General features: G+C 38.7%; 1 protein-coding gene across 1 annotated transcript; it reads right to left on the bottom strand.

Moving 5' to 3' along the window:
* Positions 1 to 810: 810 nt before the first annotated feature.
* LOC123819201 (E3 ubiquitin-protein ligase TRIM22-like) lies at positions 811 to 16701 on the bottom strand. Its single transcript, XM_045839497.1, has 8 exons — positions 16635 to 16701; positions 9749 to 10228; positions 8860 to 8955; positions 8018 to 8248; positions 3895 to 3917; positions 2541 to 2641; positions 2243 to 2269; positions 811 to 1992 (listed from the first exon to the last, which is right to left on the bottom strand). The coding sequence occupies exons 2-8, from the start codon at positions 10157 to 10159 to the stop codon at positions 1397 to 1399; spliced, it is 1485 nt and encodes a 494-aa protein (XP_045695453.1). The 5' UTR covers positions 10160 to 10228; positions 16635 to 16701; the 3' UTR covers positions 811 to 1396.
* Between the last annotated feature and the right edge of the window lie 8552 nt (positions 16702 to 25253).

Below are 25253 nucleotides of genomic sequence, written 5' to 3'. Positions count from 1 at the left end.
CTCCCTATATATTTATACATGTATACAATAATACACACACACACATATATATATTTATGTGGGTTGTATATGTATGTGTGTGCAAGTAAATATATATATATATTTATGTGTTGTATATGTATGTGTGTGCAAGTATAAATTTACATGGACACATTTTTTTCCCAGGCAAGTACCATTTTTTTTATCCCACTGGGATAAATAACTACCCCTCTACATGTTGATGTGGGTTCTGTGCAGTAGCTGGTCCTCATTTATAATGTGTGCTTTTCAGTTTGTTCCTTTCCTATCCTGGGCAAATCTATTCCTCAACATAATTTGAAACTGCTTGTAAAAGTAAGGAAGAGAAAAGTGCATGGGATGGTCTATAGGGTGTTGTACTCAGATGTTTCACTGTAAGAAAAAGTCCTGAAAACCAAAAGCCTGCCCCTAAAAGAATAGCTGTCCTCAAACATGGTTTCCTCTGCTAGACAGGTCTTAGAAACTCATACTTTGCATTTTCTGACCCATTTCCAAGAAAGAGCCTTAACACAGTCCCAGTCTGGGTGTAAAAAGGTCTCTAAATGAAGACTGGGACTGGACTGGTCTTGACAGCAGAACCTGGAACCTGACAAATGAGGCTGCTACAGAAGCACTTAGTGCTCCTCTGAAGAGCACAGACCTGTTGCACAGGTTACCTCAGCTTATGCTTCTCAGTGACATTACAGCAAATATTTACTGTAATTGTGCTGGACACATATATGGGAGCTTTACATTCAGGGGAGGTTAGTTTTACACAGCCATCTTCAAGGTTAGGTATAGTTTAAATTACAATTTGTATTTTATGAGAAGAAACAAAAATTTATTGATTGTTACACACCATTTATGACAAGAGACAGGATTTGAACTAAGAAATTTGGAACATAAAGTTTTCATTCTGGATACATATATTACTTTTGGTTTTAGTTTTTTTTTTTTTTTCTCAGCCCTCTTAACAGCCTGCTGCTGTATGCTGGGCAACACACAGACACACTCAGATACTCCTTATTTGGAGAGGGTGGGTGGGATGATTGTGTGTTGTCCTGAGGTCATGGTTGGTGGACACTGGTGATCCATGTCTCTTCAGATCAGTGATAAACAAAAATATGGAGAAATGGGAGTGCAGAGCTGTTACACCAATACTGCTCTGTCTTTAGGAGGGATTAGATGTCTCTCACTGAGAATACAGAAAATGATAAATGAGCAAATAAGTTTCCCATCTGACTTACGTCAGAAACAGTGCAAACCCCAAAATGACTAAAAGTCCTGAAGAAGGGAGACAACAGAGAACAGATGGTGTGAATGGAGCAGTGAGTTCAGAGGCAGGAGGTGAGCCCCAGAACAAGTTGCTATGCAGGAGTGGGTGAGGGAAGGAGAGGGCTCAGGAGCCGGGTGGGCACAGGGTCATGGGAACTGGACAGTTCCAAGGATTGAAATATGGATAAGCAGTCTGAGAAAAGTGACATTTAGAGAACTTGTAGATGAGTGACCCTTGGTTTGTGACATTAAAAAATGAGACAGTACCTGCTTCAAAATCTAGGAAAACCCCAACTCGACAGGGAGGAACAGCCATGTAAAGAGTCAGGACCTTGGGATCTGAAGTGGGAGAGTCCTCAAAGGCAATGTACTCAGATTCGTTCTGTAAGCCTATAACCCAGAAGCCATTTTCAGGTCTGAACCTGGAGTAAGCATTTGAATAATTTACATTTGGGTTAAAAACAAACCCAGAGCTTTTTTTCCTGTTGAGGTTACTTGGTGTACTGTATACCCCCAGGATCCAGGCAATCTTCCCAGACACATCAACTTCCCAGTAATATTTCCCTGAGAAGAAATTTCGGCTGCCCAGGACATCAAAAGCAGAAAAATTGCATGGATATACATTACTAAACATAGAATATTGCCCGAATGTCACTTGTCTCTGATCCGAAGAAACAGCAACATTTGAAAGATTGTTGAGTGGATTCAGCATCAAGTCCACTGTAGGAAAAATTACACAGTCAGGTGAATTACATAGGGCAGGTGTGTCTTGTCACACTGTGGGGAAGAATATTGGGAATCGAATGGGAGAAACATGAGTTAATGGGTCAGTGATGGATAAGTCACTTTAGGACTGTTTCAGGTATGCATATTTTGGAGGAATACGTGTCAATAATATTATGGCACTTAATAGTACCAGAACTGAAAAGAGTTCAGAACATAGTGATTTGAAGAACTTGTGGCTACTTACCCCAGTAGCTTTGAATTTCTGTCATCTCTGAAACAACAAAAGTTTCAATGATGCTGTTAGAAGCAAAGGCAGAAACACAGTACCTATCTTTTCTTTTGAGTGGGAACAGAAAAGGGGTGTCTTTTGAGGCTGTCAGCTGGAGAAGGAGAGGACACCTGGCCCTTCTCAGCTCAGGGTATTTGTCTCTTCTTGCCAGGACTACTTCTCTTTTATCTCATATGGAAATAACATCCACTCCCCCAGTTTGCTCTGACACTATGAGAATCCCACACCATATCCTTTCCCTGGCTCTCCTCACCTTTAAATTTTTGCAGCATCCCATTGAGATCTGGAACTTGGAATGCACTCTTCAGTTTCTTGGGAATAATTTTTGGCTTCTTCAAGGTCCAGATCTTGCTCCTAGAGAAGAAAAGAATTGGTTGCCCACACTTTTGACTTTGTGTCTGTCTCTCCAAGACCCATGTCTCCAATACCCTCCCCTCCATTGATGCCTCCTCACTTGACTTCACTTTTCTGAAAAACCTGAGAGAGAGAGAGGAGTGAGGACCCTGAAATCACAGCCAGAAGAAATGACTTCATGTCTACCTTTTCATTTACCCTCTGAGTGAGCTTGGGAAAGACTTCTTCTCATGAAGACTGTATTCTTCCTTCTAAAATGGAAGAATTAACTCCTTAGTCTTAAGGAGTTAACTCCTACCTCTTAAAAACAATATAGTATTAGATGAAATAATGGTATCTTCAAAAGTGCCTTCAAAAGTTCTTTGGTGCTTTTTAAAAAAAATTTATATAAGAAGTCACTGCTATGTCATTGTTGCCTCTAGAAAGAGGCCAGAAATATGGGTTCTATGGCAGATGGTTAGCAGAGAGGCTCTAGAACTTGGCTACTGAGATTTTTAAGTTATCAAGTATGGGGATCCTGCATCTGAAGGCTGAAGTTCTCCTAAACCTGTATCTCTATAGAGATGCAGAGACTAACATATGAGGTTACATTCTCTGGGAAAACATTACATATCTTTGGGAAATGAGAACCTATGACATCCAATTAATAGTGATCTCAATTTTATGTACTTGAGACTTACCAAGTAGACAGGCAAGTTTAAACATAGAAAACAATTTTTCCCTATAAAATTCTAAAGTGTTTAAGCAAAAAGCAGTTAATTATTGGCATTAGGACTAAAGTCACCATTCCTCCAGACTTGAGTTATTTATTTATTTATTTTAACCCAAAGAATATCACCTAGAAATACTTTGCAAATCTCTCCTGCTGAAAATTTGGGGGCCTGGCAGATAAAGAAGACAAGATCCTACATGTGCCAAGACAGACACCTATGAAGTACAGAAACAAATACTGAGGCAGGGACTGAGGTCTGACTAAAGTGAGTGAAGTCATTGAGTTCTGATGCTGCAATCCCTTACTTCCAATACTTCTATTCACCCAAACTCTGTGACCTCCCACCACATACATTCCCTACCATTAAATAGTTTCACCTGTCATCAATTATTTGAAACTATGTAATACCCAAATTTTTTAAATTATGTGATTTAAAAAAATTATCTGATTTTTTAAAATTATGACTGGCTCAAGAATACTCTTACAGTTATAATTCTGTCATCACACACAAAAAGGACCATGCCTGGTCTCACACACATACCTTGTTAGGACGTTAATCACACCCTGGGGAGAAGAGAGAATACATAAGTCATGTGTAAGGTTTCCACATTTAGAAGATTAACCTGTCTAGTTCAAATTTAATTGTGGACAAATTCCAAATATGTCTTAGTACAATCATCACCTTTGCAATATTTAGGATACTCTTCAGCTAAAAAATGATGTGCTGTTTATCTGAAATTCAAATTTAACTGAATGTTCCTTATCTTGCCTGGCAAATTACGAAGGAGAAATAAGCCCTCCTATGTTATAAAGTTTTGCTCACCTTCCTCCTCACACTTCTAACACCCCTTGATATGGTATGAATAAAAAGATGGTCAGAATAAATAAATGGGGACAAAGTATAGAAATAAGACCTGGATCAAGCATTCCAAGGACTCATGTGAGGATGTTAGAAAGATGCTTCAAGGATCTGGAGATGTAATATATTGAAAAGGAAGAGAGTCAGTCTACAGTTTTTTAATACACATTCATGAGAAGACCCCTTTATTTATTATACTTTGATTTATTCTAGAGACAAATAAAGATAAAATCTTCTATTTGTCAGACATCATTCCAAGTTCTGGGGATAGAAATGAATAATTAGTCATTAGTCTTCAGGCAGTATATTTTCTTCTACTGCGGGAACAAACAAACTAGCCCCTCAAAGAAATGCTCCTCTAGCCTCCCTCCACTCACCCTACATACCTCCTACATGCTACCCAAAGGGAATCTTGTCAAGTTCTATGTATGAAACAGGCCATGGAAACCAGCAGCAGAGAAAGTCTAAAATGTTATTGATTGTTTTCCAACCTTTCACATTCTATTGTCCAGATCAATATCCTCTTCATTACTGACTTAAAAAGTATATCTTACCATAAATTTTAATACCATATTAAGTCAGTTCTGTCCATATGGTCAGCTTCTTTTAGCAATCATCTTTTCCCCATTTGAACATTATTGGCCTTATTTTCTTAATGGAAATATACTAATACATTTGGTTTCTCCCTCTTTAGTCTAAATGCTTTATACCAACAAAGCCTTGGCTGTACATCCTCAAAAAATTTTACTCTCTGTGAGATGCAAACCATAACGAGATACCAATTCACACCAGTGAGAATGGCCATCATAAACAAATCAACAAACAAGTGCTGGGGAGGTTGTGGAGGAAAGGGAACCCTAGTACACTGTTGATGGGAATGCAGACTGGTGCAGCCACTGTGGAAAACTGTGGAATTTCCTAAAAAAACTGAACATGGAACTGCCTTTTGATCCAATGATCCCACTTCTGGCATTATACCCTAAGAATCCTGAAACATTAATTCAAAAGAACCAGTGCACTCCAATGTTCACAGCAGCACAAGTTATAATAGCCAAGTACTGGAAGCAACCTAAGTGCCCATCAGTAAATAAGTGGATCAAAAAACTGTGGTACATTTACACAATGGAATACTACACAGCAGAAAGAAAGAAGGAGTTCCCTCTCTTTGTGACAGCATAGATGGAACTAGAAAGCATTATGCTAAGTGAAATAAGGCAGGTGGTGAAAGAGAAATACCATATGATCTTACCTATAAGTAGAATCTAATCAACGAAACAAACAAGCAAGGAAAATACAACGAGAGACATTGAAATAAAACAAACTGAGAGTAACCAGAGAGGAGTGGGGACAAGGATAATAGGGGAAGGGTCATCAAGGAACATGTATAAAGGACAAGTGGACTAAGCCAAAGGGGATAGGTTCTAGGGTGGGTGCAGGGGATGGGTGGGGGGGGAGCATGGTGGGGTGAAAATGAAGACAACTTTACTTGAACAACAATAAAAAAAATTTACCCTCTATATTAGGATTTGTTGTTATTGTATATGACCAAAAAAAAAAAACAGTTAAAACTGACCTAAATATAAATAAAAACAGAGAGAACGCTAGGAAGTATAACATTTGTAATACCTGGATTCTTAGAAAAAATCTGGTCATTGGGATCTGTTTTTTTTTTCTTTCTCAAAATCCTATTTTCTACCTGCTATATGGACTTTCTTTTCATAATCTATGTGGTGTCAACATGAATGTCCTGATTTAAATGATAATTCATGATATATTACCTAGCAGAAAAGAATATTTCTCTTTCTAGACATAACCCTAAAATTCTAAGGCACACAAATTATTGCCCTGAATTGGGTCAGGTACATATCTTAAAATAACTACTTCATCATTGGTAAACCTATAGGAATTGAATATGCTGATTTACCTAGAATTGAGAGACATATAAATCCCTAAAGCTACAGACTTTTTCAGTCCTAATCAACTACATGGACTGAGAGTAGAGATCGTTCCTCAAAGGGTAATTAAGAGATGGTTATCAAAAAAAATAAATAATTGAATGAGGTTGGATACAACTGTCCTATACAGTCTATCCCATAGCTGACTACCATCTCCTCAACGTATAAAAATCCCACAAGGCTTTTAATAAAAATTACCAAGATATACAAAAATTCTCATAGAAAATTTGATGGACCTAGGGTAGTGTTTCTCAGCTTTGACACTACTGGGATTCTGCCCTCATAATTGTTTGCAATGACCCCTGCCTTGTGCTTTGCAGCTGAATTAGCAGCATTTCTGGCCTCTACTCATTTGATGGCAGTAAAATTCTCCAAATAGTCCCTGTTGCAGAGGTGTTCAAATGGTCTCCAGAAAAAATTGACAGCATAGAATTGTTTTGCCATAGAATTGAATAGGATTACCTTACCCTATTTCAAAATTTTTATGAAGCCACAGTAATTGAAAGCTTAGAATGTTAGTGCAAAGATAAATATAGACATTTATATAAGAGAGTGAGAGTCCAGAAATATATCCTTATATTCCAAACAAATTAATTTTTGGCAAAAGTGCCAAAGTAATTCAGTGGAGAAGGGAGAGTCTTTTCAACAGATATTGAACTGAATTTGTTCATGATTCAACATCTTGGATAGGGTATCCAAGATGGATAGGAGATCCTATCCTTGGATAGGATAACAACTGGAGGATATTGTAATAAATGAAATAATACAGTTGGGGAAAGACAAATAGCATAGGATCTCATTTATAAGAAGAATCTAAAGAACAAAATAGGCTAACAAGCAAAATAGAATCAGAGACACAGAAACATGAAACAGACTGACAGTGGCCAGAGGGGAAGAGTGAGAGGGATAATGGTGAAAAGAAAGGAAGAGACTAGTGAAAGAACATGTATGAATGACCCATGGGCATGGGCAATAATGTGGGGATTGACTATGGGAGTAAGGGGCTGGAACTGAGTGGGCTCAGCAAAGGAGGAAAATTGGGACAACTGTAATAGAAAATAAATAAATAAACCAAAATTCTCAATATATTTCCAAATATAATATATTTGAATTGCATAATTACATTGGGTAGGTTTTATATGTAATTTATAGCTTAATGAATGTGTTTTTTAAAGCACAAGTAAAGATTTAGCAGAGAGAAATTGAAAAGACCCATATTGGAACCAAAGTTAAGAAATTCATGTTCAGCTAGCAAAGGAGAATGGCAAGAAGTCAAACAGAGAAAATATGAAATTTCCTGAGAGACTCTATGTACTTCACAATTTAAGATCACAGTCATGCAGTTAATTTCATGAAAAAAATTAAATGTTCTTATTAAATAGAATCCCTTTATCAAGTCTCTATAGGTTTTCCCTAATCTTTCCCTATCCAGGGAAAACACAAATACACACACAAGTATATTCATACATGCTCACCCTTCACCCAGGTACTAATCTATCATTATATCTGCCACTCCTTAACACAACAACAAAATCAAACATAGAGATGTGAGTTGTTTGACTAAGCTCAGTGAAAAAATGCCTTACAAATACTAGAACACAGATTATAAAAGCCTACAAAGACTCCTCTCAAATTTTTGCATAGGTTTTTTATAAATAATAATAGACTTTCTCTGGCCATTTGTATAATGAATATCTAGATGACATTTGAAATGAATGACAGAGAAGGGGCACTGAGGGGTCAATGAAACCTTTTAATGAGAAAGATGTACAGGGACCCAGAAGGGAAAGAAACTTAATCTCTGTGTTTCCCCCAAATCTCATATGTGGGAGCTCCATCCCAAGTCTTACCTGCAGTGTGTCTACAGATGATTCAGACATGTGATGCTGGAGATCTGAGACTAGCTCGCTCAGGTACTGCTTCTGCTGGACCACCTGGTCTACAGCTGCAGTTAAGTCGCCCAGCACATTCATTTCATCTTCCTCCAGCTTTTGCAGCTCCTTCTGCTCCTCTTTGTCCAGGATATCTCTCATTTCCTCAAACCCTTGCACAATCCTCTCTCTCTGTGTCTGCATACGATACTTTGGGGATGAGAAAAGAAGGAGGAGGCCAATTTTTCATGAGCCAAGATAAGAAATATTTTCCTCAGACACTGAGGAGGTAAAAGGAAAACAGCAAGACCTGGGAAAATCATTTTTCCTACTATTTTCCCTTGAGCTCCACCTAGAGTAATTCATTCAAGTCTGCTTTTTCAAGGCCCACCAGGGGACACAATGTGCTACCTGGTTGAGGCGTGGATTGTAGGCACCTGTCCTGGACAATCATGCCATACTGTATATGAAACTCCTCCACCCATACTTGAAAAACAGAGAATCCTGGACCTCACTTAATAAGTTCTCTGGAAGTATCAGAGCCTCAAACTTGATGATGGAAGTGGTTGATGGGATTCATGAATAATTTTTACATTGCTTCCCTCTAGGTGTTTTCCTCCAAAATGGTTACTTTCACTTGTGACATGTATACTCTATAGCCCCCAACACTTAATAGGGAAAGAACTGAGTGAGGACTAATCAAATGTCTTCTGGACTCATTAATTGTGAGGTACCAAGGAGGATGGGGCTTCCTTCTGTTTAGACCAAGATGTTGTCCATTTTCCTGCCTCAGAACTTCCTAAGGAATAATGTTTTCCTACCACCCAGGTAGCTCTCTCTTCATTGATGTCAGCTTCCAATTGCTCAGCTTCCTGCTGCTCTGGTGTCAGTTTATTCAGAGCTTCCTGGAGCTTCTCCTGTCAGAAAGAAATCACCAAAGTCAAGCTATGAGCTTTCCAAGAACCTGGATTGAGGCTAAATAGAGAAGAAACAAAGCTTATCTCAAAAGAGACTTATGTTTCAGAAATGAAACCCACAATTAGAACTGAGAATGTAGACAGAAATCTGAGCAGGTGAACGTACCCTTTATCCCTGGGTGATGCGAGTTACCACCCCTCTATCAAGAGTACTTTGTATCTCTCTTTTCCTAGAGGAAGACCTGGTCCTGCAGCAAGTAAAGTCCTTTCCTCTCATGGACACTTTTCTCTCCTATAAGCAAATGTTCCTAAAAATCCTGCCTGCTCACAGGGGCAATCAGAACTTATCTTGGGAAGCAACTCTCAGTCACACAACTTCTTGTTGCTAAGATCATGTAGTCTACATTTATTCTTCAAGAAAATGAAAGAATGCACAGAAATGTTCTTCAAGCCTCAGAAGCTGAATCAAGGGTATGAAAACAGAATGCAGGGCTAGTTCTGTGATGACAAGGGGAATAAATAGGATTAAAAAGTGAAGATTCAGCCCTGGCTGGCATAGCTCAGTGGATTGAGCGCGGGCTGAGAACCAAAGTGTCGCAGGTTCGATTCCCAGTCTGGGTACATGCCTGGGTTGCAGGCCATGACCTCCAGCAACCCCACATTGCTGTTTCTCTCTCTCTCTTTCTCCTTCCCTTCCCTCTCTAAAAAATAAATAAATAAAATCTTAAAAAAAAAAGTGAAGATTTCACTTCAGGTATCATCCTGTTCAATGTTTCCCCACCTCAGGTCTTACCTGACATTCTTTGACCACCTCTTCCTTAGGGGACATTTGGTGACCTTGCTGTTCCTGAACACAAAGCCTGCTAAAAGCCTCCTCTTCCTCTTTATAGGAGATTTGGTCATTTTCCACATGGTGCTCAAAGAGATCACTCTTCCTTGGCTGGTGTGAATTCATGTCCACATCCCTGAATTTCTTCACTCTCTCTGCCAGCTGCCAATTAAACTGGAGGTTCCAAGGCTGGTATCTGCTCTGACAAACAGGACAGCAGCATTCCAAATCTTGGGGGCTCCCTGATTCACCATATGCAGTGATGCACTTTTCACAGAAGCTGTGGCCACAGTCCAAGCTCATGGGTTCTCTTAGGAGCTCCCGGCAGATGGGGCAGGTCACCTCTTTTATGCTCTCTTCTGATGAAAAATCCATGGCCAGCCTCCCCTGGCTTCTTCCTGTCCTGGTTCCAGGGGCTCTTCTTGCTCATAAACTCCTGCGGGGCTGGTGATACCAAAGGGGGAAGGATAAGAATGGCGGAAAGAGAAAGGACACTGATGTGCAGAGATTTAGAACAGGACAAAACATTGATATTCAGTTAGGAAAGGAAAAGAGAGAGAGAAGGGTAGGTCAGTGATAGAATGAAAAGGGTACTTGGTAATACTTTCAAATATTTTACTCTTAGTTCATGTCACATGACACATTTCATCTCTTTGAGGAAATGATGGATTGCTATTTTCTCTGTTTCTATTGGATAGATGGACAAATTGAGGCCCTTCCTACCAAGAGCTTTGTGCCTCTCCATCATGAGTCTTATCTAGTTTTCCCCTCCCCCAAACACATCCATGTTAAATACACTAACGTTACTGCAGCCTGCTAGGTGTTCATACTTGCTCTTCTCTATGTGCAGATTGATCCTACCCCTGAATTGGCATGATTTATTTTATTTTAACAATTCAATGGAGTTATATTTATGTCATATGTATTGTTTTAACAGTACAATAATTTCTAGTAAATTTATGGAATAGAATAACTATCACCAAATTCCTTACAACGTATTTATTTTTTGAAAACAAAGCTAATGCCATTAGCAATCACCCCCATTCTGACCCAAAACCTCAGGCTACCATTAATCTCCCTTGTGTTTTCACAGATTTACCTTTACTGATAAATTCATAACAGTGGATCATATGGTCTTTTGAGTCAGAATTCTTCTACTTTGCATCTGTCATTGATATTCACCTCTCCTGCCTTTCTCTCCCACTAAAAAATATATATAATACTAAAATCAAAAAACCCACTGCTGTTTCAGAGATTCTGTACTTGTTGTGTCTGCATGGCATGATCTTCTCCCTAATGTCTGCATGCCTTCTTCTTACATTTTATTCAGTCTCCGTTCTATATGGCCTTTTATCAGAAGGGCCTGCTCCAGTGTATCTACAGTAAAACTGTCAATACTATCATCTGCCGTATATTTGCTATATTTTTCTTATTTTACTTTAAAATATGTAGCATCTTTCTTTAATTGTTTACTTTTTCTTCTTAAAAATGAATTCATGCATAGATTGGGCACCATTCTGTCCACTGATGTGTCCTCTATACCTGGAAGAGTGCATCACACAGGAACACAATGTTTGATGAATATAGAAAACCAGAAGCTCCCCATCTCTCCATGGAAGATTACAACTTTTGAATCAGCTCTTCACTTTTATACTATAATCAGCAGTTCTCCAATACCTGAGAATTGTTTCCTTGCTAACACACCTGTGCCCCACAGAGCATCCCATGCCCTGAAACTCATTCCCCGAGAAACCTACAGAAACAGTAAAGACAACAATAGAGAGGTCATTTTATTACTAACAGTTTTATAACCAGTTGTAATTTAGAAATTACCTTGACCTATTTATTTCTGATATGAAATTTTTGAAAAATGAGTACTCCCTTCTTGGATTAAGGTATATACAAAACAGTCACAAAGTTAACACCAGAATGTAAAAATAGAGCATAGGGAATATAGTCTATAATATGGTAATAACTATGTATGGTGCTAGGTGGGCACTTGAAATATCAGTGGGGGAGGGATCACTCTGTAAACGATATGATTGTCTAAACACTATGCTGCAAATCTGAAACTAAAACAAAATTATACTGAATGTTGACTGTAATTGAAATTTCAATTAAAACATAATAATAAAAATAAATTTAAATATAAAAAAGAATATTCATTAGATGTGTGTATATAATAAATGACGTATGGAGTTCAAAGTTACTCTTTTAAAAAGGGTAGAGGTGTTGGGTCTTGCAATATACCATGCTCAACAGTGCTATTCAGTGTTCTCTCCACTACTGCACAGATTAAAGAGGTAGAGGTTGCAAGAACTAGGTTGACACCCAGCACTTTGGGGGGACGGGGTAGAAACAGAGAGAACATGATCATCCGTGTAGTTCTGAGGAGTCCTGTATTTGTAGATTTTAGGCGGATACCATAGCCAGTACATAAGGCAACATGTCAATAGGCACATAAATGTGTGTGTGTTTTAGGGAGGAAGAGGTGTGTTCATATATTCAGGATCACACATACAACAGAGACCTGAAGGACATAAATTCTACTGAGGTATCTGTCAGTCCTGGGAGAGAAGACTCAATGTGTAAGAATGCCATGTCCTGGAGAAATAAACTGTGTCCTCTTCCAAGCACAGTAAGTGCTATTATGAGTTGAATTGTGTCCTTTGAAAAGATGTTGAATTCTAACCCCCAGAATGTTGGAATGTAACTTTGTTTGGAAATTTTGTCTTTGCAAGTGATCATGTTAAAATGACATCATTAGGATATGTGTTCATCCAACATGACTGTGTCCTTATAAACAGGGGAAATTTGTATACCGATAAGCATGCATGCATAGAGAATGTCCTGTGAAGACAAAAGCAGAGATCAGAGTGATTCACTAGACAAGAAGCAATGCCAGTGAGTACAAGCCAACTATCAGGAGTGCAGCCAGCAGAGAGGGCTGGAACTGTTGCTTCCCTCACAGCTCTGAGAGGAACCAGCCCTGCCAACATCACTGATGTTTTATTTCTAGCCTCCAGAACTGTGAGAAGAAATTTTGGTTAATCCACCAACTTTATAGTACATTTTGTATGGCATCCCTAGAAAACTATATGTTTATTTTTCTTTTATTCATTTATTGTATTATCACTGAAGAAACATTATACCATTGAAACCTTTCCGCTTAAGACAGACAGACAGGGACAAAATGTATTCTTGCCTTTGAAGATGGTCCAATGCATGAGGTTTACAGAGTAAGGTAAGGGCCAACTAGGGTGTCAGTTTTCTTATCTCACTATATCCTAACAGTCTGCACAGGGGCTTTCTGTATCTGTGCAATTCAGACAAGAAAAATGAAAGCATCCTCACAATGTTGAAAAAGTCCTATGAGAGGTTTAGCCAACATCCTTGAAACCTCTCCTGCACCCAGATTCATGGACTACCTGTGGGAACAGGAGCCTGTTGTTGGCACCCAGAGGCCTAGAAACCTCAGGAACATTGCAATCCCTCCCCATTCTTTTGTATTCATTGTTTTTTCTTCTCCCCTACTTCCTTCAAGTCCAGGGTTAAACCACACCAATTTAATGAACCTCCCTGCAAGAGCTCCAGCTCTCAGGTCAATTTGTTTCAAAGAAGGTATTTGGTAACAGAGGCCATCTTCAGAAAGTGACCCGTAGTCTTATCCCTTTCTCTCAGTCAGTTCATCAAAAAACCCTGCAGTACTCTCTTCAAATTAGGTCCTGTCCAACTCAGTCTTTTACCTGGATTCCAGAAATGATTTTCAGGTAAAACCAGTGACCAGGTGGGAGCCACAGAGATGTTCAGCAACCTGGTCGTGCAGGCTTCAAAGGGCTGGCCATTTATCAGGAATGATGTGCACAGCTTCCCACAAGTTACCAAGACAAAAGTAAAAGTATCATGGTCTAGGGCAGAGGTGGCAGGTACCATGTGTGGTCTAAAGATGGAAAGAAAAAGAGCCTGAAGCAGCCCCAGATGCAGGCCAAGAAGACAGACTAGGAAAAGAAGGCATTCAAACAGAAACAAAAAAGGGAGCAGAAGAAACTTTAGTTGCTGAAAGCAAAGGCCATGGAGAAGGGCTGCACAGGACACAGGTGACATACAGAAATCTGGCCAGAAGTAAGCAGTTTCCTGTGCCTGGAAAAATGGTGATCCTTCATTCCATTCCTGTTTAACATCTGGATGCCTTGTCATAACATCTGCTGCCAATTATAGCTAGAATGAATTGTTCTGAAACACATTGTAGTTTAAGAATAATTTTTTATAGAAAATGATAATTTAACAAAAGAGTAAAAGGATCAACTTCAAGAGGATCATATCCCTGGCAGGGTCCCTAAAATCCCTCTCCAATATGCACCAGATGAGGGTTCTTATTTCTTCTGGCCCTCACCAGGAGGTTGGGCTACACAAAGAGGGAGAATAGGACTTCACCTCACAGGCTTCAGGGGAGAAAATAAGGAAGGGAATATCTGCCTGGGAAAAAACAAAGGGTATGAGTAATCTGGCTCACCTTGGCAAGGTAGAAAGTCAAATCTACAGAGTAAGAGGAAGACAAGGGTAAGTCAACCTGGACAAATAATGGTCACTCCAAGAAACATATAAAAGGGACTTCTAGCCAAGATGGAGGTGTAGATAGACACACTGTGCCTCCTTGCACAACCAAACTAAGGACAACAATAATTTAGAAACAAAAAACAACCAGTACTGACAGAAAATTAAACTGTATAGAAGTCTGACAACCAAGGAGTTAAAGTAGACACATTCATCCAGACTGGTAGGAGGGGCTGAGTTGGGCAGCCAGATGGAGAGGGGTTGCAGCAAAACAGTGGCTGGCAGACCCTGGGCATGCAAGGCGGCAGCAGGCGGACCCAGCGAGGCGGCAGATTATGGAGGGGCGTGGCACACAGGTGGCTGGTGGACCAGGCTGTCCCATATTCGCGCACAGATAAACCAGGTGAAACTGGGGAGTGAGACAGATGTCACAACCCAGGGTCCCAGCTCAGGGAAATAAAGCCTCAAACCTCTGATTGAAAACACCTGTGGGGATTGAGGTGCCGGGAGAGACTCCCAGCCTCACAGGAAAGTTTCCTGGAGACCCACAGGGTCCTAGAATGGGCATAAGCCCACCCACATGGGAATTAGCACCAGAAAGGCCCAGTTTGCTTGGGGGAAGCGGCAGAAGGGACTGAAATCTGACAGAGAGTGGAGCAAGCACCATTGTTCCCTCTTGGATCCCTGCCCCACATACAGCATTACAACCCAGTGACTGGGTTGTCCTGTCCCAGTGAACACCTAAGGCTCCACCCATCACTACATAACAGATGTGTCAAGACAAAAAAAAATAGCCCAAATGAAAGAACAGAACAAAGCTCCAGAAAAAAATACAACTACGTGACAAAGAGATAGCCAACCTATCAGATGCACAGTTCAAAACACTGGTAATGAAAATGCTCACAGAATTGGTTGAATTTGGTCACAAATTAGATGAACAAATGAAGGGTACACTAAGTGAAATAAAAGAAAATGTACAGGGAACCAGTAGTGATGGGAAGGAAACTGGGAATCAGATCAATGGTGTGGACCAGAAGAAAGAAAGAAATCCAATCAGAAAAGAATGAAGAAATAAGAATTCAAGAAAATGAGGACAGGCTTAGGGACCTCCAGGACAACTTTAAACATTCCAACATCCAAGTTACAGGAGTGCCAGAAAGAGAAGAGGAAGAACAAATTGAAAACTTATTTGAGCAAATAATGAAGGAGAACGTCCCCATTCTGGCAAAAGACATAGACTTCCAGAAGTCCAGGAAGCTCAGAGTCCCAAAGAAGTTGGACCCAAGGAGGAACATACCAAGACACATCATAATTACCTTAGCCAAGATTAAAAATAAAGAGAGAATCTTAAAAGTAGCAAGACAAAAGGAAAGAGTTACCTACAAAGGAGTTCCCATTAGACTGTCAGCTGATTTCTCAAAAGACACCTTACAGACAAGAAGGAGCTAGAAAGAAGTATTTCAAGTCATGAAAGGCAAGGACCTACATCCAAGATGGCTCTATCCAGCAAAGCTTTCATTTAGAATGGAAGGACAGAAAAAGTACTTCTCAGATAAGGTCACGTTAAAGGAGTTCGTCATCACCTTTATTATATGAAATGTTAAAGGGACCTATCTAAGAAAAAGAAGATAAAAAACACGTACAGTAAAATGACAGCAAACTCACAATTATTAACAACCACACCTAAAACAAAAACAAAAGGAAACTATGCAAACAACTAGAACAGGAACAGAACCACAGAAATGGAGATCACTTGGAGGGTTATCAACAGGAGAGTGGGAAAGGGAGAAAGGGAGGAAAAAGGTACAGAGAATAAGTAGCATAGATGGCAGGTAGAAAATAGACAGGAGGAGGGTAAGAATATTATGCGAAATGTAGAAGCTAAAGAACTTATCAGTATGACACATGGACATGAACTAAAGGGGAGTAATGTGGGTAGGAGGGAGTGTGCAGGGTGGAGGGGAGTGAAGGGGGAAAATGGGACAACTGTAATAGCATAATCAATAAAATATATTTAAAAAAAGAAACATGTAAGACTCTGCTCTTTTAAACATCCCTTCTTTGAAGGTCACTCTTTCCCAAGATTCAATGTTCCTCTTTCCTGCCACCTCAGCACAGAAAGTCACAAGCAGAGCAGCTTCAGAACCAGTATAAGTCACCAAACACATTCAATCTGTTCTCCCAAAGCCTCCTGTCCTTTGCCCTCAGAAACTGCCCCACTTATCTTCAGGAGAAGTACAGTTGTCCTGAACCCCAGTGAGAAGATCAGCTGTAGGCCTGCTCAACATTTACTCACCAAGCCAGAGATCAGCTCTCCACAGAGGAGCTCCCCACAGGAAAAGGGTGAGAAATGAAACTTAAATTCTTAGGAGTGGAAATGAAACCAAGGGAGAAGAGAAACTTAAGAACAATGCCACCTAGTGGGACACTTGGGAAAGTTAATGCCTCAGTAAGTTCTAGGACCTACCCCAGCACAGCTCTCAATCACTGTGGTTGTCTCCCTTTTGCAAATTATTCTAGCAAGAATATTTGAATAGGGGGAATGTGAATTCCAATGATAGAGTCTTCAGCTTGACTGAATTCTCAGAATTTCAGTTCAGTTCTATAACTATCAGTTAAGCTTCTCTGTATTCAGGTCCTAAACAACTTACTAGGGATGAACTCATGATCCAGAAAGTCTGGGGACCTGCCCTTTGTAATGCAGAGTGTGATGGGGAAGGTAATTAGGGAAAGAGCTCTGTTAATTTGAGCTCAGTGGTGACAGCTGTCATTGTGACAGGTAAAAATAAAATTTTAGAAAGTGTTCTTCACTGTGAGCTTACTGAGAAAAAATTTCCACAACATTGGTTTAGGAGTCCACCAGTTAATTTCCAACTTTTGCTCCTGACTTAGGCAGACCAGATGAGAAAGCTTTCCAGACATAATGGTGGCACAACTGTGTCATTGACAAGTTACCAGCAACCAGGAGGTAAGCAGATGGTGCTGTTCAAGTGTAGCCTTTCTCTGGGTAACACTCACACCTCCATAATCATGTACTTTCCCCACTGCCTGTGGAAAAAAACTTGGTCCTTTTTACAGCATGAGTCAAAAGCAGAACTGAAATAAATTAAAAATAAAAAAGAATAAATTTACCTGGCTGGTGTAGCTCAGTGGATTGAGCGCGGGCTGGGAACCAAAGTGTCCCAGGTTTGATTCCCAGCCAGGGTACATTCCTGGGTTGCAGGCCACAACCCCCAGCAACTGCACATTGATGTTTCTCTCTCTCTCTCTCTCTCTCTCTCTCTCCCTCCCTCCCTCCCTTCCTCTTTAAAAATAAATAAATAAAATCTTTAAAAAAAAAGAATAAATTTAAAAGGGTCAACTAATGCATGACATAGTATAACAATTAAATAAAAATAAGTATATATATGTTTTTTTTTAAAAAGCAGAGCTGAAACATTTCTATTCCCTATATATGCTTTCAAGTACTGTTACCTGTCTTGTTCTGAGGATATGTTTCAGATGGTGCAGCTACAAGACAGGGAGGGTCCAGACAAGGGTCCCTGACTGACAACTCCTCAGAACTCAGGCATCTTCATACACTAACTCATATGAGATGCAGGACGACTGAATCATCAATGTTTTTCTAATTAAAGCACAGATATCAACAAAGAACAAGTGTTGGAGAGGTTGTGGAGAACAGGGGACCCTAGTGCACTGTTGGTGGGACTGCAGACTGGTACAACCACTATGGAAAGCAGTATGGAACTTCCTCAGAAAACTAAAAATGGATCTGCATTTTGACTCTGCAATTCCACTGCTGGGACTCTATCCTAAGAACACTAAAACACCAATCCAAAAGAACCTTTGCACCCCGATGTTCATAGCACCACAATTTACAATAGCCAAGTGTTGGAAGCAACCTAGGTGCCCATCAGTACATGAATGGGTCAAAAAACTATGGTACATTTACACAACGGAATTCTATGCATCAGAAAGAAAGAAGGGGCTCCTACCCTTTGCAACAGCATGGATGGAGCTGGAAAGCATTATGCTAAGTGAAACAAGCCATGCAGTGAAAGACAAATACTATATGATCTCACCTTTAACAGGAACCTAAACAACAAAACAAAGAAACAAGCAAAATATAACCAAAGACAGAGAAATAGAGGACAGACTGACAGTGACCAGAAGGGAGAGAAGAGGGAATTTCAGGGGAGAATGGGAAGGGTTTACAGGAATGAATTTAAAGGACACATGGACAAAAACTAGGGGGAGGGTGATAATGGGAGACAAGTGGGGAGGGTTGGGTGGGTGGGCTGGAATGGGAGTAAAAGGGAGAAAACTGTACTTGAACAATGATTAAAATTAAAAAAAGGGAAAAAAAGCACAGATATTTTGGTATTGTTGGTAAACCACAGAAGAGTAAGTTAATGCTGTATCATAAACTCTTCTTGATTCACTTACGTCTATGAGGCAGGAACTGTAATTAATATAGGCAAACTTGCTGAGCCATATTAACAGTTTTAGTTTTAAGGGTATCAAAGAAGTTATTCCTAACAAATAAACTCATGATGCTTTGCAGGTGCTATGACAACCATGTGAATTTTGCAGCAACTGCATTCCAAAAGCTGGCCCTTTTTCCTTTATTATCTTTGTCATCACATGATACTATCATTGAGTATTCCTCTTCATCCAGTCCTACACCCAACAACATTAAGATTTATGAAGGTGTGAAGGGACCTCTGTTATTTTTTATTGTGTCAAATTTAGTACAAAACATTGTATATGGGGGTGATATTTAAATAGACATAGTTATATTGCTATGGATGTCATTTTAATTACATTGAACATGCTAGTGATAATCATGGTGTTGCTCTATTGGTGGTGTTGCTGTCAACATAATTGCTGTGGTTATAATCAAACTCTGCTATATTAGCTGTGGCCAACATTCCAGCATATTATGTTCTGCAGCCCAGGGAATAATACATTCTCCTTATGGCTCTGTGTTCCCTTTAGTCCCTACATCTATCTCCTGTTGGAGAGGAATCTAATGACAGTTCTTCCACTAATGATTTTTAACTGTTTCTGGACTGAGAAAAACACAGGGCACAGAAAGCAATGTGATTAGAGTATGGTGGTGTAGATGAACAACAGGAATTGAGATAAGGATCTATGTACATCCTAAAACAAACCAGAATATAAAACTTGTTTATAATTTAGCTCTTGCTTTCTCTCTCACTCTCTCTCCAGCCCCTACCCACATTCTTCACATCCTCCCTTATTTCTTAACAGAGATTCATATTTCAAAATGCTTCCAAAGGCTGCACATTCACAGCTACATTCATGCCTCTTGAGGTTCTTGCAACACATCCTCACAACCTGCCCCATCTCACACACACACACACACACACAAACACACACAAAAATCTCTCTTGCCTCCAAATTCATATTGTTAAGAGATCACAAAATTCCAGTTATCTGGATATCAGAATTATTTTTTACTCCCCTTTTTCCTACTTTCCATACCTCATTTAATTCCTTAGTCGTATTGAGTGTCACCTTGAAAATACTCTTTCTCTTCTTCACTTTCCTCTGAAATTCACTGTAATGCAGCAATCAGCAGTGAGGTAATCTCAGGAACAGGGGATGTTTGAAGTAGAAGAAGGTATAGGTGATGGAAAAAATTGAAAAATAAAATGATTTGTACTGTTTTTAATTTGAAAGAATTTTTAAAACTAACACAATTGGGTTCTACTCACACAGAGCAGGCTTGTAATGCTTATTGACACCAAAAAACATGTTCTACTCATTTTTAAATAAAATTTGTATCTTATCATCTTCAAATTATTTTTTCATGACTGTTCCACACCAATGATTCTTAAATTCAATTCTTGGATAGTCTGAAACACAGCCACCTAAAAGACCTTTACATAAATGCAGATTCCTCAGTCCCACACGAGGAGATATTTATCCAAGAAATTTAAATCTAAATTTTTAAACCTATTCCTAAAGAAAGCAAATGCATGGACAGAACCCTGAAGTCTTGCATCACTGTGTTTGAACAACAATGGCCACCTGCCTCAGGATATTGTGGTGAGTAGTAAAAATAATTTGTTGGCCAGTGCTTTGTGAAAGTAAGGGGGCATAGAAATGCCAGGTACTTAGAAGAATGTTAATATTTTTACTTTGCCTCCATCATACAGATATTATTACACAATATTATCAAGGGGTTTTGAAACTGTTAATGATTGGTATGTATAGGGAACTGGGGTGAATTTGGGATGTCCTAAGTTATTAGAGACATAAATGTTCTCTTTAAATAGGAAATCAAATATTTTTACAGTGATTACAGCACTTCAAAACTTATTATCAATGTCCTTTTCAACAATGTACTATTACATCTGAGGCTGACAACTGGTGAACTGTAAATTGAATAGCACCTTTTACGTTGGATTGGAAATCTCCCATTTGTTGCTACTTTACCACAATTCTAGGGAAGGGAAGGATCAAAGAAAATTAAGACTAGTGACTCAATTAAGTGTGCTTGAATTGTTGGAGAGCGTTCTACTTTTTACAGATAAGTTATAATTGGATGAAGTAGATTAATTAAGAAACATCTATATAAATGACAGACTGAAGGTTTAAATAATTATTAAAAGTACAAAACACTTAAAATTATTATGGACTGTTCTTAGCTGATTTTCAGCAGCACCAAGGTTCTATCTTTCATATGAGCAGATCTCTGAATATTTTACAAATCATAATCATGGCATCACTTCACTCGCCTTCATTGTGCAGCTACCTTTGAGTAAATAACAATTTAACAATCATAATACAACTCCTTGATACATTATTCTCTCTTAAAATCTTTAAGGGGATTTATTACTGTAGTAATTGCAATAATAATAGCTAGCCATTTTATTATGCTCTCCCTTTGACCTATATATAGACGAGAGTCATGATGCAGTAATATAATCATGATAACTTTCTAAGCAACAAAAGAATTGGCCAAAAAACAATTGGTCATCAAATCCAGTCACATCTTATATTTGCACCTTCTCCTCCACTTCCTCAACCATGAGGATAAGTAACCTGTTACATCCTAAGGTGATTTTTGTGGCCATTTTTCTAGTATCTTTGCCAAAAGAAATCTCAAGTTACCACTGATGTTCTTCACCCTCCTAGAAATCTTCCCTATGGAACAATTCTTTTCTTAGCCATGACAGATATTTAAGTACTCTAGCATCATCCCTAATGCTTTGTATTTTAAGAGAAAATACAACAATACAAAACATCTGGGACAAGAAATCTAAATCTTCTAAACTTGATATCTCCAGATTCTGCTAATGCACTCTCCTTGCATTTGTATTTTGCCTGTCTTTCCCTTATCATACTTATAATCATGTCTTCATTTGAACTGTTATTTGTGTAATGTCTGCTGCCTGCTCCAAGTGAGCTATAAGTTCCATGAGGGCAGTGACTCTGTCCACCTAATCCGGAGATATATTCCCCACACAAAGTATGGTACCTGACATATGCTTAGTGTATATATTTTTTCTGATGTCCTGGGGACTAAGCATATGGGTATAATCTTTAAAAATATTTGTTTTAAGAAAAAAATGAATGATTGAAAATGAATATACATCTGAGATCTGAGCCCAAGGCATTTGTTATATTGTTATTTTAATTATGTTACATGTACTTAAAACCAATACTACTTCTTTGGCCAAATGCAAGCATGCTGTTAAAAAGTTCAATAAAGAGACTGGGAGGTCAAAAGTATTTCATTCTAACAGCAATTGGTTAGGTATTATTTTATTACATTTTTCTGACATTAATATCCTTGAGGACTATCAAGCAGGTTCACCTGATCAATTGTTCCCTCTCTACCATCTCTATCTACTGAAAGTTATCTTCCAATGATTAAGTAACAAGCATAGACAGGGTTTTCTCATTGGAAGTGTTTGAGGCACCTCAGCAATCTTATGAGTGTATATGCTTGCTGAGCTGAGGAAGTGCCTGTATATGAATCTGCTTCCAAGAGATGTCTGCAAAGGTACATGTGGTTTGGGGCAACTGAGGTTGCAGCTTGGAATAGCAGGAAGAAGCCTTGCTCTGTAAGTTCTTGTGTTCAACATCTTTGACTATATTCTTGGAGAAATCTAAACTATGATGCAATCATGGGTGTCATTCAAGAAATTGGAGGAGGCCACTGCTGTCAAGAGATATTTTTTTAAAGTATTAAAAGTTCGGTAGCTGAGACCCTTACAGAGGCACCAGATGCAATATATTTTTATGAATAATAAAATGATTAAAACTCAATATGATGGAATCTAAAGAACTCAGACCACTTCAGGAGAGGAAGCCTGGAAAGAAAGATAGTGAAGTCAGATAGCACTGGTGTGAACTTCAGACAGGAAGTTGTTATTAATAAATAATTCACAATTTTGTCCAGAAATGCCCCTATACATTTCTGGACAAAATTGTCCTAATACATTTCACTTGTTTAATTTTTATATTTATTTATTGTTATATGTTTTGGAGGCTAAAATAGACAGGCAGGTGAGAAATGAACCTGGGTTATCTTGGGATCCCAAGTGACAAGAATGTGTTCCTTTTTAAATGATGAGATGAATTTTGAAAAAAATATTCAACAAGATCTATTCATTTCTCATCCCTGGATAATTATGAATTATTTTTTTAAATTAATTTTTACTTACACTCTTATGGATATACAGGGAAAACGAAGACACCCCATTTCCTTCCTTCCTTCCTTCTTTCCTTCCTTCCTACCTACCTTCCTTCCTTCCTTCATTCATTCATTTTTATTATCTGTCTGGGAATTGTGTGTTCAAATACCATCTGGGTTACCAGAAAACTGTTGCTGTTGAAAATAGGTTCTTTTGTGGTGTCCTGAGAAAGGAACTTCAAAGGGCAGGCACATGGAAAAGAATAAATGTAGTGATAAGACTTTGTGGGGGTGAAGAAAAATAATAGACCCTTGGAGATGTAGAGGACAAGCAGAGTCCAGCAGTCAGTGCCCCAAGAATCCTGATAAACCTCCGTATGTTTTCTTGGTTCTCATAATGAGAAAGCTGCCATCTAATCCACTTCTGATTTTCCCTGGCCCAGTTGGGGCCCTCCCCCTAACCAATCCTCCTTGACCCACTGAGGTTTGCACCCCCTCTCCAATCTGATTGTTTTCCCAGGCTAAGTTCTCTTTCTTTGTGTCACCATCTTAACTTCTATGGCTCATGTCCAGAATTTGTGCTGTGTCATCTGGTGCATGTGCTTACATTGCCTTAGTCTATTTTCACTTGTACTGTGCTTGTGTCCAGCAGAGAAATTTCCCCTCTATCCACCCCACCCCAAATCCTGACACCTAGACATCAGTGCCCCATGAATATTTCCCTGTCATATCTGAGGATTAAGTCTTGAAGTCAGAGATCTCCTGGAGTGCATGAATGAGTCCATTAGTGCTATAGGATCCTAGTTAATTAGGCTTATTAGAATGCTGTAACTTCCTAATGAAGCAGTCCCAGCATCTCATTTAGTTTCCCCAGTTTATTAGGCTTCATATTTGATTCAGCTCCTTAGTTTATTATGCTATCTCTATCTACCTAGTTATTTTAATTCCTACATCTTTGGGGGAAGAGCTGAGAATTAAAATGCCAAAAGACCAGAGGAATTCACCAAGTCCTGAATTGCTGAGAAGATCCATTGCAGAAATAATGCCTCTGCTATCTCATTGGAGGACAAGAACTGGCTTATCCCTTTGTTCCTGAAATCTTTCACTTCACTGCAAAAGTGAGGCTGACCTGGGGCATGAGAGGGGAATGATTATCTATACTGTTGTTAAGAAATCCAACAATTGTACTTCTTATACCTATTGTATTACTGTAAATAATGACTCTTTAAAGCAGGGCAAACAGACTGAAATGAGATTCAATTTCAATGAAGTATATTTACTAAAGAAAAGTGAAAAAATTGGACTAGGAAGTTTTACAGAAATTTATTTTTTAATTAGCTCAAATTTAAGGAAGTTGTAATTCTTTCATCAAGTTATTTTATTTCTTACAACAAAGCAATGATTATAATGTTGAAAGAAAACTACTTAAAATTATTTATTTCACTCACAGTGAGAGGCCCAAAAATGAATATACAGCATACTTGATCACTATTTATATGCTAGAAATGATAGAAGTTATTGGAAACATTGTTATTTAACTTTTACAATAATACATCAAATAAAAATATTTTTTATTGTACAAATGAGAAACTGACTCTTCTAGAATTTAGGTTAGTTGATTAGGGTTAATATATAGTAACACCAGAAGTATAATAATAATTTTACCATCACACACACATAAAACCACACTGATCTGTCATGGGCAGAGCTGGAGTAATCTTGACAGTAACACTGATGGATCTGGGATCTGAAACATGAGAATTTGATAAAAAACCACCCCATTGCCCCTATAGGCACAAACCTGTTTCAGAGGACCCTGGCATAGCTTATATTTTTAATTAGTAGAGAAATTGTTTAAGTTATATGTTTTATGCTTCATGGCATTTTTCTTCTCACAATAATCCTACCTATGGTGTAATTTCTATATTGGGATTGTTTTAAGAAAATAAAATCAGCATTCAAGTATCTTATTCAAGGTTCACTGTGTGCATTTGGAGAGGCTGGACTTGAACTCAGACACTGTAGACACAAAACTCCACTCAGTACATGTTATTTCTAAAAATTCTCCTTTATTCCTTGATGGATAAGGGACACATCCCTGAGGACTCATTCAGTAGTGAATGACTCCTATACAAGGCCTTTAATCATATACAAAATTTTTGAAAAGTTTTCATTCATCTTGCCATTCAGCAGCAGAGGAAATGAGATTGTAAATATTGGTAGAGATGTCACTTCCATAACTGC

This window comes from Phyllostomus hastatus, unplaced genomic scaffold (genome assembly GCF_019186645.2).
Source record: "Phyllostomus hastatus isolate PE091 unplaced genomic scaffold, TTU_PhHast_1.1 phas_contig_304, whole genome shotgun sequence".
NCBI lineage: Eukaryota > Metazoa > Chordata > Mammalia > Chiroptera > Phyllostomidae > Phyllostomus > Phyllostomus hastatus.
This window is presented reverse-complemented; position numbering and strand designations above follow the sequence as displayed.